At 41.7% G+C, this 16447-nt stretch overlaps 1 protein-coding gene across 1 annotated transcript; it reads right to left on the bottom strand.

The window, feature by feature from the left end:
• Window positions 1–14177: 14177 nt before the first annotated feature.
• Window positions 14178–14909, bottom strand: CUNH3orf80 (chromosome unknown C3orf80 homolog). The gene has a single exon (XM_054576841.1). The coding sequence runs from the start codon at window positions 14907–14909 to the stop codon at window positions 14178–14180; it is 732 nt and encodes a 243-aa protein (XP_054432816.1).
• Between the last annotated feature and the right edge of the window lie 1538 nt (window positions 14910–16447).

Raw genomic sequence — 16447 nt, 5'->3', positions numbered from 1 at the left:
ATTAAAACAACATGACAGCAGCACAGAAATAATCAAGTAGATCAATGAAATAAAATGAGCATTCTAGAAACAAACGTATATATCTAACAATATATGATTAAACTGATATTTCAAATCAATGGGAAAAATAAGGCTTATTCAACAAATAAGGTGCATGGACCACTATTACTTGAAATAAAATAAGTACAGAATCGTATTTCACACATTATACACAAACTATTCAGGTGAATTAATATGTAAAATCTAAGGAGTTTTAGGAGAAAATATAAAATATTTTTCTTACCCTGAAGTAAAATATTCAAATCCAGAAGCTATAAAGTAAAATATTGACAGTATGACTATATTAAACATTTAAGACTATATAGTAATACACACATTAAAAAAAGTTAAAGGACAAGTAATAGAATAGGAAATATTTGCAACACATCTAAAAAGGGTTTAATAGTTGTTGTTTTAGGGTAAAAATTCTACAAACATTTAATCAAAAAATGGATAAAGAACACCAAAAAGCCATTTAAAGCTTTTTCAAAATAATAGAACTAGGCAAGAAATATACACAAACAGGTTTAGTTTCAACAAATAATAAAGTAACACTTAAAATATCATTGTCAAAATCAGATTAATGAGTATTTAAAATATTGGTAATATCAAGTATTGGTGACTGTGAAAGGAACTGGGTATTGGTAGATTCTTTTTCTTCTTAAAGCAGTCCTTTAGCATATTTTGCAATGCTGGTTTGGTGGAGGTGTATTCTTTTAGCCTTCTTTTGTCTGAGAAACTCCTTATTTCGCCTTCTGTTTTAATGGAGAGTCTTGCTGTATAGAGCAGTCTTGGTTGCAGGCTTTTGGTTTTCATGACTTAGAATATTTCTTGCCATTCCCTTCTGGCTTGCAGTGTTTCTATTGAGGAGTCAGCTGCTAGCCGTAATGGGGCTCCCTTGTATGTTACTACCTCTTTCTCCCTTGCTGCCTTTAGGATTCTCTGTTTTTGGTATTTGCCATTTTAATGATGACGTGTCTTGGAACAGGCCTCATTGGGTTCCTCTTGAATGGGACCCTCTGTGCTTCCTGGACTTGTGTGACTTTTTCTCTCCGCAAATTAGGGAAGTTTTCCATCATTTCTTTTTCAAACAGTTTATCCATCCCTTCCTCCTCTTTTTCTCCTGGTAGCCCTAATATATATGGATATTATTACATTTCAGGTTGTTCTACATTTCCGTAAATGCCTCTTCATTTTTTTTTGGTCTTTTTTCATTTTCTTACTCCTTCTGGGAGCTTTTTTCTACCTTGTCCTCCAGCCCACTGATTCAGTCCTCTCCTTCATCTAGCCTGCTTTTGATTCCTTCTACTGTGTCCTTCAATTCAGAAATTGTATTCTTCATTTCCTCTTGTCTCATATTGATAGTTTTTATGTCCTTTTTCATGCTGATATAGTTTGCAGTAAGTTCCTTGTAGTTTCCCTGTAGTTTTTTGTAAATCTCTCTGAGCTCACTGAGCTCATTGAGCTTCCTTAGAACCATTGTTTTGAACTCAGTATCTGCTGGTTTACTTGTCTCTATTTCATTTAGTTCTCTTTCTGGGGATTCTTCCTTTCCCTTCGACTTGGGCGGGGGTGTTTCTTTGCCTTCCCACTATTTGTGAGACTCTTCTTTTGTGATTCTGCTTCTTAAAATCAGTCTTGATTTCCTACTTTGTAGTGGGACTTCTATGGTAGGAGACCCCTGTTTTTTCTTTCTGGATCTACTCTGATGATGTCAGATGTTCACCCCGTCTGACCCTAGGCAGTCTGTTTGAGACTTCCAGGAATCTCCTGTCTATGGCTGTTTCCTTCAGCTATTAATCTAGTCATTCTGCACTCAGGAGTCAGGCTTAGACACCACAGGGCAGGGCAGAGTCCCTCTGGCGGGGGAGGGTGGGTTATTGGGTCCTCTCATGCTCCTGCCACTCAGGGGAGTGGTCTGCCTCAGCCAGATGGCTGCTGCCATATGGGAGAGGAGTCAGCACTGGGATCCCGCCAGTTACTCTCTCCGTTCTTTCCCCAAAACCTCCATCTCCAGTCTCTCCTAAAGTGTCTCTAGGCCATTCTGTGTCCTCTTTATCCAGGAATCTACTATTTGTGGCTGCCACTCTGTACTCAGCAGTCAGGCTTTAGCACTACCAGGCCAGGGCCAAGTCCCTCCTGGGGGGTGGGGTTTGCTGGGTCCTCTCATGCTGCTGCTGCTCAGGGGAATGGTCTGCCTGAGCAAGATGGCTGCTGCCATATGGGGGATGAGTCAGCACCGGGATCCTTCCCACTCCTCTCTCAGTTGTCTCCCCAAAGCCTCCATCTCTAGACTCTCCTTAGGTGTCTCTAGCCCACTTTGCCCCCTGCCTTTGCTGGAGACCAGGGTAAGTGGCTGCAAATAAAAATTTATGCGTTGGCCATTTAAACGGCCCTTTGTGTCTCTAGCTGCCTGTCTCTGGCAGGGAGTAACCCTGCTGCATTTCACAGCTGGTTGTTTTCTGTGTACTTTTTGGGCTCTGGTGCTGTAGACTGAAGATCCCCACTTATGGTTTAGACTCTGCTCTTCTCAGGGGGATCCAACTGGCCATTTCAATATCCTCCTGGTCCTGCCACCCATGGGCGCCCCACCTGCCTTCTCAAGCATCTCCTGCATTCCTTACCAGTTAGGTTTTACTAAAGCTGATTTTTCTGTCTGCCTGAGGTAATAAGGCTCCTCTTTCACTATTGTTCAGTTGTTTGTTCCAAGTGATTTTGCCACAATTTAGTCGTAATTCCAGATTGGTCCTGGAAGGAGGTCAGTATGACTTCTACTCACTCCTCTGCCATCTTGATTCTCTCGATTTTCACATTGTTATATAGCCCTTGACGAAGTCATTTTTCATTCTGCCTGCTTTCCTATAAAGCTACTCTTTTCCTATGATTTGACTTGAGCTAATGGACCTCACTGCCTGGATGCTTGCAACCCAAGCTCATATGTTCACCATGCACTATGCACAGTTTTTAACTGTAGTGATTTCTAAAGTAGACCATTTCAAAACAGTTTAGAGCAATTCAACTTTTCAGATGTTCCCAGATGTTCTAGATCAGGGGACCCCAACCCCTGGGCCGTGAACCGGTACCAATCTGTGGCCTGTTAGGAACTGGGCCACACAGTAGGAGGCGAGCAGTGGGCAAGCAAGCGAACCAGTCCTTGTTGCCAAAATGGTTAGGGACTGCTGTTCTAGATTATCAAAAACTGTTTTCTAATAAAGCAATGTTCTAATAAAGCACTTAACAACACATTAAATTATAACTGTATTTCCATATTAAGAAATGTTTTATCATATTTTAAAGGCTGCAGAATCCCCCTTTGTATGATGGAGCAGAATTTATTTAATCAATGTTCAACTATTGGGTGATTTAGTTAGTTTTCAATACCTCACCATTATAGCAGTGCTTCAATAGGTTCCTTGTGATCCAATCTTGGAGAAGATCTGATTATTTCCATAGGATACATTTCCAGTTGGGAATCTAACTGCTGAGTCCAGGCTATGGACATTTAAAGATTTTGATAGCTATTAGAGGTCTGCTTCTGACACTTTCTGGAACTTAAGGGCTCCTCAAAGCTCAATGAAGAAAACTTTTTCAGGGCCTCAAAGTCAGCATTGACCCTTCCTCTCTCTCGAATGCATTCGCAGTGACAACGCCAACTACTTTATATGTAATCTCTACTGGGTGCCAAACTCTAAGGGCTTTACCCTCTGATGTAGCTTCCTTTTCAGAAGAAGAAATTGAGGCACAGAGAGAGGTTAGGTAATTCAGCTGGAATCACAGCCCTAACAAACAGTAAGTCTGGGCTCTGGATCCCAGAATCTATACTGTCCACTGCTTTTTGGGAAGGACCTTTTTTTTTTTTTTTTAAAGAAGAGTTGAGCTATAATTGACATATAACAATGCATTAGTTTTAGGTGTACAACATAATGATTTGATATATGTATGTATTGTGAAATGATCACAGTAAGTCCAGTTAACATCTATCACCACACATAGTTTCAAAAATAATATTATTTTTCCTGTGATGAGAACTTTTAAGATTGACTCTATTAGTAACTCTCAAATGTATGTGTCTTCCATTTCTTTGGTTAACTTTATTCCTACATATTTTATTATTTTCCATGCAATTGTAAATGGGATTGTTTTCTTAATTTCTCTGATATTGGAAATGCAATTTATGGTTGTATATTGATTTTATGTCCTGAGACTTGAGTGCATTTGTTTATTCTGTTTTTTAAAGGAGTCTTTAGGGTCAGTGTGTGTTTAAATATCACTTGTGTAATTTATAAAAGCAAAAAAAAAAAGTCTTTTAAAAGGTCTGAGAGAAATAGCATTTTAGGAAAATAATTGGAAAGTTATATAGTCACTAGATTCCTCTAGAATATAACCTGTTTTGGGATTGGGCCAAAGTATCAGAGGTTGGGTTCCTATACTACATTATTTAGACCCCTTGAAAAATTGTAGTGAGCTACAATTTTATGCCACTGACCTATACTGAGCATCTCAGTTTTGAAAGCCCTATGGGACGTTTTTAGTGTAAAGATGGTTGAACCGTGTCTTGACGTGACTGTGTCTTCTTTGTGAGAACTCGCAGAAGTTTCTCCTAGATATCAATCCCAGGAAGATCTGTGCTTCTCTCAAGCAGCAAGTCTGGGTTTTATTTACAAACACTGAATCTTTTAACTGATCTGTTTCTTCCTTTGTATTTCCTGCTAAAAAGCTCAGAACTAAGGTATTGCCTTATTTTTCCAACCCTTCTTTCCCCCTCTGCTTTGGTTTCTTCATTGGCTTTTTAGTGGTCTTTTTTGTGCATCCTTTCGGTAAAACACCTTAAATCTGTTCTGGTGTAAGTTAAAGTGGCTGCATGGCTGGATGAGCAGGTGGGTGCAGAAGTGGATAAATGGAAGGGATAATTAACTGATGTATCTGTAGTATTGTTTTTTACCTTTAAGTTGGATCTTCTGGAGCCCTATAAAATAAAATTAATTTTATTTCATTAAGTTTGCCTTTTAAATATTTAAGGACAGTTATTTTCCCTCGGCTGTCTCTTCTTCAGGTTAAAAATCAGAAATGCTTATGTAAGAGTCTTTCCGTCAGACTCGGTTCCTCCATATCGCGGGTGGGTTTCAACGTCCACCGGCCCAATGCATTTGCTCTCATTGCTCAACGTGCCCTCCTCTACCTCCTTAACTTCTGTTCCCACAGCAGCCTGTACTCTCCTCCGCTCCTACAGCCCTTATATCTGTTCCCCAGGACTCACTTCCAAGGCCACTGCTTCACTCTTGTCCTCACCCACAGCTTCTCCATGATGTTTTAAGATCCAGTATCCCAATCACTTTCTCCTATGGCCTATCTTTCTAGCTCTTCCTACCTTTCCCCCACTATACTTGCCACTCAAAATATCCGCACTCCTAACCATTTCCATTTTAGTTAGCCTGCCACTATTAGCTCTTTCTTGCCTGCCCAAACCAGTCATTGAGACCAAGTGACTTCTTTTTAATGTTAATTTTTGTTTTTTCTGAAAGTGTTTCTACTCTTAATTCAAATCATTAGTGACCATGATTAACTGGAAAAGTTTTTGACTTCCCACCAGTTTATTTGAATTTCATACCAAGAACCCAGTGTCAACCGTTATGCAAATACTGGCATTTGAAATACAATTTTATATCCCAGTCATAGTGTTAAGTGCTTTCTATATATTACCTTAATATTCATTGAAATGAATACTTCATTTGAGGTAGGTATTCTCCCCATTTTAGAGATGAGAAAAATAGGCTTAGAGAAGTTACACAACTTGCTTATGGTCACATAACTTGTAAACCTAGAGTCCGGGGAGTTGCCTGGCTGCTCAGCTCTAAACCAGCATGTCACACGGTATGAAGCCTTAACAAACAATCATTTTCCACCACGAGAACACAAACAAAATGTTGACTTAGGAAGCTATTTTTGTCCTTGCTTCAATATTGGCTGGCACTGGGTGTTTAGTATAATGTTAGACATTATGGTTCTCATTTTTATGCTGAGCATATAAAAATCATCCTGTTTCTTTTTTAAAAATATTGGACAAGATTTTCCAGCTATTTTGAAGAAATGTGTTTTTCAATTTTTTAAATTAATAAAGTCAGACCAGGAAGGAAGCACATTTGTTTCTTAAGGAACTGGCTAAATCAAATGGAAAATAAACCCCCCAAACAATATCTGAGTTGTTTCTGTGGACCATTTCAGGTTTTATCCATGAAACATTTCTGCATTCCCACAAATAATTTTTTTGTGTGTTATTAAAGATTCCTGGCCCAGATTCTATAGTATTTTAATAACATTTCCTTAAAACAGCAAATAACAAATAATAGCTACCTTATTTCACCTGTGAAAAAATAGAAAGCAATGCCAACGTGATGCTATGTAGCTAAAGCCACAGCCCTGATGATGAGCTGTTTTGCGAGGTGAAATTGCACATTGAGAAGGTTAGTGGTTGAGTACCTGCTCTGGATTTGCCTCCTGGGTCTTCCACTTATCAGCCATGTAACTGTGGGCACACTGCTCAGCCTCTCTGGGCTACACTTCTCTCATCTGTAAAATGGGGTTAATAATCCTCAACTCCTCCTGTTGTAAATTTTAAAGGAGATAATATAGGTAAAATGCCTAGCACAATGCCTGGTATATGTAAGCATTCAATGACATGTAGTCATTATCTTACAATCATCATGATAACAAATGAAAAGTGTCACCCCCACAGCTACTACCAGGAATGTACCTAAAGTTGTGCACATTTTTATATTTTGTTATTTGGACGAAAGGCTAAAATGTAGATTGCTACCAAATTTTAAACCAGAGCATGCTAATATAATGATATTTAACAAAACATGCTAGAAATAATGAAATAATAATAAAGAACTGCCAGAACTCAAAAGCAGTATTATAACTTTTGACATTGTTAGTAACGAATAGATTATAGATGTTTAAAATAAGATCAGGTGTCCACCAAAAGCTTTGGAGCACTCCACAGCAGAATCGCTCATACCTCTTGAGCGACTTCTGAAAACACCTAAAGGAAAGGCAGAACCTGTGGAAGGCTGGGCAGGTACGAGAGGATTCCCACAAATGCCGAAAGAAACAGGGACAAACAAGTGGTGATTATTTCCACAGAAAGCTTAGAAGCATGCAAAGCATAAAGCAGAGCCAACACAAACTCTTAAGAATCCTCACAGGAGTGTGGAAGACAACTAGAATACAACCAGAACCCATGGAAGACCTGGCAGCCATCAGAGAGCTCCTGCAAACACCGAAAGAACCAGAGGAACAAACACATGATGACAATGTCCACAGAAAGCTTAGGAACACTTGAAAGCAACATCTAGAACAAGTATAAAATTTTAGAATGCTCAGGAGACTGCAGGCGATAACTGAGGAAAATGCGTGCTCTGTGGGGGAAGAGCAGACGGGCATCAGGGAGCTTATAAAAACGCCAATGCACCCTGGTTGGTATGGTTCAGTGGACTAAGTGCTGACCTGAGAACTAAAGGGTTGCTGGTTCGATTCCCAGTCAGGGCACATGCCTGGGTTGCAGGCAGGTTCCCTAGTGCGGGGTGCACAAGAGGCAACCACACATTAATGTTTCTCCCCCTCTCTTTCTCACTCCCATCCATCCCTCTAAAAATAAATAAAATCTCAAAAAAAGAAAAACAAAACCCACCAACGTAAACAGTGCACCTAGAGCAAAAGCATCCAGGGCTCCTTATCTCCCAGGTGGAGATATGTAAAAGACGAAGACCTCACAAGTATCAACAGATTATTTAGGACACAAGGAAAAGGCAGAACCAGTGTAAGACCTAGCAGCAAATTGTGGACCCAGAAGACAACACAATCAACAAGAAACTTGGGACAGCTCCCAGGGAGTGTTGTGAATCAGCCAAACTGACAGTTAATCACGAAACTCGTGAGAACTTGTGTGGAAAGACTGAACCCAAAGATGGCCCAGTGGGCACCAACGGAGAAAACACTTAAAGAACAGGGAAGTCAAATCTGAAAAAGACTTTACAGGTATCAAGAACCTCATGACAACTCCAAAGTAGAGACGTGACTCAACAGAAAATCCTACAGGTATGACGAAACTTAAGAAAATTCCTAAGGTACATCTGATGGGGAGCTTAAATGTTGGAAAAATTTTAGTTTCAGGTAACACATAATAAGCTTAATAATCAATGTATGTAAAAAGCTATTGTTTCAGAAACTGAAGGTATGACCCACCTTGACTCCAGGAGACCATAAGCAGTTCCAGCTTTGTGCCTCAGGAGGACTCAAGCCATCAAGATGGCATCCGAGCCATTGTTCCCCAGGGTGAGACACCACCACCCAGGACACGCTACTGCCTGGGCGTGGACCAAGACCACTGCCCAGGACATAGATAAAAGAATCCTGTGGCTTTTTATCCAATTAACTTTTCCCTGAATTCTGAACCCCTTACCTATATTCTTTGTTCGCCTTATAAAAAGGGCCATTTTAAAATGGAATTTAAAATGGAATTGTTAGGGTACAAACACGCCAGCCATCTGAATAAGGTGCTCATATAGATTCAATCCCTGTCTCTGCTCATTGGGTCTGGTAGGCGACAGGCAGCATGAACACTGGTTTTTCCCGCTTCACATCCAGGAGAAGATCTGAAAGACATTACAGTTACTTAAGGCAATTCCAAATCTGAAAACTTATTTACAGGAAACCCTTAGTGAGGAGTCCAATGTGTCAGAGAAGTTACAAGAAAAACTAAAATATCTGTAAAAAAATGTGAAAAATACTTTTTGAGAAAACAAAGTTATAGAAAAATACTAGAACATACACGAAGTGTACACATTTCTCAATCAAAAAAATGTAGAATGCCATACCAAACTTTTTTTCAATACCAAAAGAAAACCTGAAGCCAACAGTTATCAACACTTTATTGAAACCATCAAGAAAAAAGAAAAATGCAATTGAAGACTTCTTCTTACCCACTTATGGCAGCGTACAAAAAAAAGATACAATATTTGGAAGTTGACTATAGTGGATTTGGAGAAATGTTTGATTCAATGAACAAAAGTAGGGATGGCCCAGGAAATCTCAGTCAAGAAAATTTCTCTTATAATCCTTGTGAATATGAATTCAAAGCAAATTCCTCTGAAACTGAAGATGTGTGGCCAAAGAACATGTAGGAATCTAAACATTTGCCTCGTCAAAGAGATAATGTGCAAACAGAAATGAAGATAAAGAAATATGAGCTTAATTTTCAAGAGAAGCTGACTCAGGGAATGTCCCTACATCCCAGACACAGATACGGAACTGATAAAATCTAGAGTCACAGTTGCTTACATCAACAGAAAAGTTTCATATAAAGAAAGATGAAAAGAATGCACTGAAGAGCTTCCAAAAAAAAAAAAAAAAAAAAAACCAAACAAAAAACCAAACACAGAACAGACCTGTGAAACAAAAGACAAAAACTGTTACATTAGGGGAAGAAGTAAAACTGGTATAAATCTACAGGAATCTTACAGCTTGTCTGGTTCTGCAGGCATCCTGTACTTGGAGAAAGGTGAGAGACTAATGAAGAGTTTGCAAGAAAAAAGTTAAATCTACAGTTGAAGAGAAGATACTTTTAAGACCCAGGAAAATAATCAAAATTAATTGTGATCTGATAACATCTTTGTTTGGTCAATACAGAAGAGGAAATTCACATAAACCAATAGAAGATAGTAGTAAACCAAGAAGTTTCTAATTCTTTATCTGATAGGACAAATATAACCAACAAAGAAGCAGAAGATAAAACTGCTTTCAGTTCCTCAGATAAAATCTTCAACAACAGTGGGGATTCTTCAAGATCATCTAGAAGCAGGAATAAAAGAAGTGTAAAGGTAGAGGTATCTTCTAGCCTACCCAGTAAACAGAGATACCACATGCAGAGGAAGCTGAAGAGGAACCCATGCAGAAAATCCATAAGAATGTAAAACTGGAAACCTACAGAAGTCAGATGCAAATAGAAAACAAAGGAAACACCTTGGAATGATGTTTTACTGAAAGAAGAAACTTTATGTAAAAGGCCAAGCCAAAACCACAGTGATATTGAACCATAGCAAAGAGTAACTTCGAGTTCTAAGAGATGTGTTTGAGAGGAGCTGAAGAGGAAAAAAGTGATAATATTTAGTTTGTTGGCAAGTATAAATATCCTTGCAAGGGTGTTCAACCATTCTGCGTCTCTGGGCCACACTGGAAGAAGAAGAGTTGTCTTGAGCCACACATTAAACACACAAACACTAACGAAAACTGATGAGCAAAAAAAAAGGTTTTAAGTAAATTCACCATTTTGTGTTGGGCCGCATTCACAGCCATCCTGGGCTGCATGCGGCCTGCAGGCCACGGACTGGACACCCCTGCTTTTTGCCATAAAGTTAAAAGTGAATTCTGTAAGTAAAATAAACAAAAAATTTCGTTCTATAGCTAAAGTATACTCAAAGTATTGGTTTTATTTGACACTTGATTATTTTATGGGCAAAGTAAAAAATAAAAATAAGACATCCTTTCCAGCCCTATGGAAGAAGCACATCTTAATTTTTTTTGGAATCAGCTGATTGCCAATTCATTCTCTGGTTGACAAAATACCTTCTTGTAGCCTACCAGTTTTTAGTCTTTTGCAGATGGATGAAAGGAGAATGAAAAAGTAAATTGTAAACCAGTGAGGTCAGACATAAACTTGCCAAATTCTATATTACTGATTGGTTGTTTGCAACTTACACACTTTTGGAGAAATTGTTAGTGCTGGGTTGCTCAAGATAAAACTAATCGCTATTTCTCTCAACCAAATTAATTATGATTCATGGTAGTTTTACAGAATTCAGTGAAGAATATTGTGTAAGTCTGAACATAATGCTCACGTTTATATCAGTTTCAGCTCTGAATTGTTTCCTTTATTAATTCCACTTGCGAGAAACTGTATACATTTAGGATAACATTAAGGTACTTAGCATATTGCCTTTTAAACTGTTGAGGCCATTTCCTTAATATTCCCTTTGGCCTTTACAATTGAATCTTGTTTTCCTTACATAGTATAGTATGCCTTTTACCCTTTGGCATAATTGCCAGTGAATGCCATTTTCCAGAGTTGAAGCAGCAGCAATTAACAGCTTCTTCAAAATATCATTCAATATCAAGAAATTTTCCCCTTGGTTATGATATTGAATGCCAATAAAAAATTGTTTTTAAGCAACAGATATATATATATATGTTTATATATATAAATACAACTGATATATATATATATATATATACATATATATATATAATCAGTTGAAGTGTTTTAGTCTATGAATTACTTTGATAGTTGAAAACCAGAAGCCAATCCTTCATTAGTACTGACAAACTGGCATTCTTAGGTGGATTTGGTTAAGATGTGTACACATGTAGTAAGTAGCCTTGCAAAACTGATCCACCATAGACTATCTACCTATTTATCTATCTCTCCTCCATAGTATAAAATGTGTGTATAGCTATGAGAATAACTGTTTTCTACATTAATAACTGTTCTGCATTTCTATTTTCTACTAGTTCAATGTAATAAATAACTTCCAGGTGAAATCTGAACAACAAGATACCGGTCTTAGGGCTTTAAAAATGTTTCTATCCAGGTATTTGGGCACTGTGAACACATACATTCTGTGTGTATTAACATCATGTTGTATGTGTGTGTATTACCTGACATATGTTGGCAATATACTAATAAAAAGTTCTTGAAATTTTCTTCCTACAAAACTATGCCTGAATAATTGTGTCTGGTAAATCAATGAACTGCACGAGAAAAAACAAAGTAGAGCCATACTCATTTTTATTCAACTGGGAGATGTGAATAAAAGCTTGCCTGGTGTATGGTGGTAGTGGGGAATGTAAAACTTGTAATATGGGGAAACACACTTGGTCCATGTTATAGGTGAACTTTTACAAGATTTTGTTGTAAAGTTCAAGATTTTAGTAGCAACAACATGTAGGATATACTTTATGTACTGGTACTTGAATATTTATGTAGATGTTTCAGATATGGGTGAATTTCAAAGCGTCTAAAATAGTGTACTCTCAAAGGATAAATCACTTAGAAGAATATGACAACTTTCCAGTTTGAATGGTGGGTAGTATTGAGTCACATGTAACTAAAATTTACCTTGAGAAACATAAATATATGCGATTATTTGAATATATTTTTTAAATCATGTATCATTCTCAATTGATAGTCTCAACTCCTGATTCTTTTGCCAATTCACAGCTTAAAATTGCTTTTAAATGACAAAGATACAGTTCACACTTTAATACACTACCATATAGTCACATCTGATACAATTTGCACAGAGAAAGATTTTAATGTTTTTCTGTTTTAATACACTTCAAATGATATTAAGGACAGGGTCATTAGCTTTTAGAAGTTTAGAGTAAACATCCTCTTCTATTACAATTGAAGCATTTTAAGGTATGTTAGAACTATCAGACTTTTTCAACCAGCTTTTAAAAGTTTAAAGCAATCAAATCATATTCTTCTAAAACAAGTCAGATATTTTAAGACTTCTCAGGATTGTCAGAATTTTTCAATCTTAAGAACATTTTTGGATACACATGTGAGGTCCATGTACAATATGTAATCTTTCTTACTGTTGATACTCATCCTTCCTCTTTTGTTTTCCTTCTTTTCCTTTCATGATAATCATAAACAGTAATAATTATATAGTATACCAACAGTATACTGTATATAGACAATATGCATATGTACATTAACATAATGCATTTTAATATATTACCATTTACTTAAAGGACATTTCATAGAATGACAGAACTGATACAATGACTCATTTCTTAGGACAGGTTGACTCCTTCTGTAGTAAGTTACTGCACAACTAGGGCTTTAAACAAAAGCTACAAGTCACAAGTTCTTATGTTTTGTACCATGTGGAGTGTATTCCAAATGAAAAATGAAGGCAAAATGCATGGAATCATGCTTCATGTTATGGCATATATGCATTGATCATTTTTACATATAACTTATGTGGTAAATGATACAATTAAGACTTAGACTACATAATGTATAATTATTATAAAAAGTTATATATTATGTCACAGTACTAAAAATAAAATTTATTCTTCTCAAATAGTGAAAATAAGATATCCTTCATGTTTTTGTCACGTTTTCTCGTTCCATCACGCCTCTTTTTCCCCCCATTGTACATGAAATAACGTCCAACATTTTATTAAACAATAATGACAGTGTGGGCAATTTCCAGGCCGTTAAGGCATACAAAGGGTGATAAGACGACAATCTTGTCATTAATTGCAGAGATACCCTCCTGATACGTTCACTATGTGGTAAAAATATAAAAATAAAAGACAAATATAAATATCTCCTTGGTTATTGAAAAATCAAAAGTCCAACTGTACCTTATTACGAATATGGCCTTGGATAAACGTAATTCCTGTATCTTGAATAGGTACAGCAACTAACAGGCTATGCCGAGCATCCCCCACCAAATCAGGAGCCATCAGCTGTAAATACGCTTGGCCAGGAAGACATGGACGGCTTTTGGGAGTTTTTCTCCAGGGAGGCATTTGGTCAAACCTACGAGCCGCTTTCCCAGCCCCAGCCGTCTCCCCGGCGCGGCTCACCCCCTCCCGCTCCCGGCCCCACCCATCCTGGGGGGCCCCACCGGTCCTGCAGAGGGGGAGAGGGTGGAACTGCGTCCCTTCCCCCTCCTCCCTCATGGATACTGTCCTTCTCCCGATGCACTACAGGGCTCACGTGTTCTCTTTGATTCGGGAAGCAGGCACTTAACCAGTGAACACAATTTGAGGGCGGGACCGTCCCTCGAAGTTGCGCTCTGGGCTCGTCCGCTGCCGTCGCCCCAACGCCCCGCCGCGCGTGCCTAACGTTTCCTTGAGCCGAGGGAAACGTAGGGAAACTTAAGGTCGCAGGGGGTTGCGGGGAGCATGACCCCAACCCAGTCGCAGGACGATTGGGCGATTAGGCTGAGGTGGTAGGCAAGGTTTGAGGCAGCTGTCGGCGGCCACAGGCATCCCAGCCGTTGCGTCCCACCCGAGCCCCCGACCCAGTTCTGTCCGCGTGGTCCTGGAGCAGTTCCAGGCGCTCAGATGAGCGGGAAGCGGCCCTCGCCGCCGTCGGGCTCCCCGGAGCTGCCCCCTCGAGGGCGGCCCAGCACCGACACGGGCAGCACGACTTCCCCGGGGCTGAGCTGCTGCAGCCGCATGGACTCCTCGTAGGTTGGCAGGTACTTGACCTCCTCGTAGCTGGGTAGTTGCAGGAAGGCCGGCGAGACTAACCCCAGCTCGTGCTCCGAGGCGCAGGAGGGGACCGAGAACCCGCCACCTCCCCGGCCCCGACCACCACTGCCACTGTCCAGCAGTGAGTCCTGAGAGCCAGCGGCCGCCTCGTCCCGCAGTAGCGCGGGCGAGTCATCGTCGTCGTCGGGCGGCCCCGCGGCTCCCGGCGTCCCGGCGTCCCCAGGCGGCCCGGGTCGCGCTGGCCCGCGCGGGTACCTGCGGGGGCTGGGGCAGATGATGCGCTGCAGGAAGTAGCCGATGGCGAAGAGTACGAGCAGGATGAGCAGCCCGGAGAGCTTGCGCACGAACCAGCCCACGTTGTCGAGGAAGGCATGGAGCGGCAGCTTGCAGCAGCGCACCGCCGTGGCGTTGGCCGCGTCGCAGCAGCGCTCCCTCTCTCCGCACGCCAGCTCCGCGCAGCCCCCGCCGCCCCGTGAGGGCGCCACCAGCGCCAGCGCCAGCAGCAGCAACAGCGGCAGCAGTGGTGGCGGGGCCGGCGCCACCGACAGGCCCTCGGCCGTGACCCCAGTTCCCCACATGGCCGGCACAAATGGTCGCTAGTGTCCGGGGCGGGAGATTGGAGGATCCGTCTGTCCCCGTATCCGTCGGCCCCTCCCTGGGCGCTCTCCTCGCGTCCCGCGCGCCGCCTCCCGCGCCTCCGCTACCTGCGGCGGGAGCTGTCCTCACTTGGCCACGCTGGGGCGGAAGGAGGAGCCGGAGGCGCGCTGAGGCTGCGGGAGGCGGCAGCTCCTTGCAGCCGGAGCAGCTTCCTGAGCTTCTGACCTTAACCCCGCGCGCCCGGCCTCCCGGGCCAGGCGCGGGCCGTCCCGAGCCACCCAAGATGGCAGGGGCAGCCCGCGCGGGGCTGCTGTGGGCATCGTGGCCCGGGCCGGCTGCGTTCTTCCAAGCCTCCCTTGTCACTCTCCGGGCCTGGAACGGTTAACGTTCCTTACTCAGCCCCGGAGCACCCAGATCTTGATTAATTCAGCCGTCGTGCTCTGCGCTCTTCCTTTCCAGATGGGCGGGGGGCTTTCACTCGCGTAGGTGTCTCAGTTTTAAGTGATTGGATTTCCCCAGGAATGTTATTTAAATTGACTTGCTACTGGGATTCGCTTACCCATCCTTTCTGTTATCTTTCTTATTAAAAATGGATGATGGCCATTAATGACTAGCGCAGCCCCGCAGCCTTCCCAGAGCTTGTGGGGTGGGGGGCAGGGGAAGCGGGGTGGGGGTACCTCTGGATGGTTCTGCTTTTAGGAAGATCCAAGGGGCTGGGAAACCGGCACCCCCAGGAGACCACCTGGACTGATAAGAGAATTCCCCGGAGAGGCTCAGGTCACAGGTACCACGGAAGTGTCCCCAGTGGTGTAGCGAAGTCCTCTGCCAAGGTGACCCGAGTTGACCAAGGAGAGGAGAATAGGCACTTATTTCCCCAGTGGCTCATCCGACAAACCCGCCCCGCCCCATCCTACCCCTCCCTGAGGCATGGAGCAGGGATTTGGGCTGGGGATAGGAGGAGGCCTCTTGTCCCGAGTAAATAACACATCTGTGAAATGGCAAAGGGGAGTTGTTAAGTGGTTGGCAACGTTCCTGACGATTGATCTGCGTCTGAAGGGGCTTTTTCAAGGTTATTCTTACTTGCAAAGTTTGTCTTTAGAGGGAGTCTGTCCTCCCACTGAGCCGTGGGGCCAGAGAACCTTTCCTTGAAGTCTCCGCTCTCTGGGGAAGCCCTTGAGTGCCCAAGGGAGGAATGGCAGTTACCCTGCTCCCTGGCCCACAGGCCCATCTGCTCGGTGGTGGCCTTAAGCAGCCCCTTAGAGCCACACCATGGAGAAGCAAGGAGCTCACACTGTCATTAAGGCAGACTGAGACAATCTTTTTAGGATTAGAATTTTTCAGTCCCCCATTCCCCTTAAACACTAGGACCCCCCAATGAGAAACCAAAGTGGAAATTCCACAGTCACTGAGAGAAAAAGTTAAAAAGCCAAGCAAAAATATAGCACAAGATTCAACTGCAGGTCAGATAAAAGCAAAGATTTCTCTTAGAGTAAGTCACATTGTATCCCTCAAATAGTCT

The sequence above is a fragment of the Pteronotus mesoamericanus genome, unplaced genomic scaffold (genome assembly GCF_021234165.1).
Source record: "Pteronotus mesoamericanus isolate MK-2021 breed Mesoamerican mustached bat unplaced genomic scaffold, CSHL_Meso_final contig_116, whole genome shotgun sequence".
NCBI classification, from domain to species: domain Eukaryota; kingdom Metazoa; phylum Chordata; class Mammalia; order Chiroptera; family Mormoopidae; genus Pteronotus; species Pteronotus mesoamericanus.
This window is presented reverse-complemented; position numbering and strand designations above follow the sequence as displayed.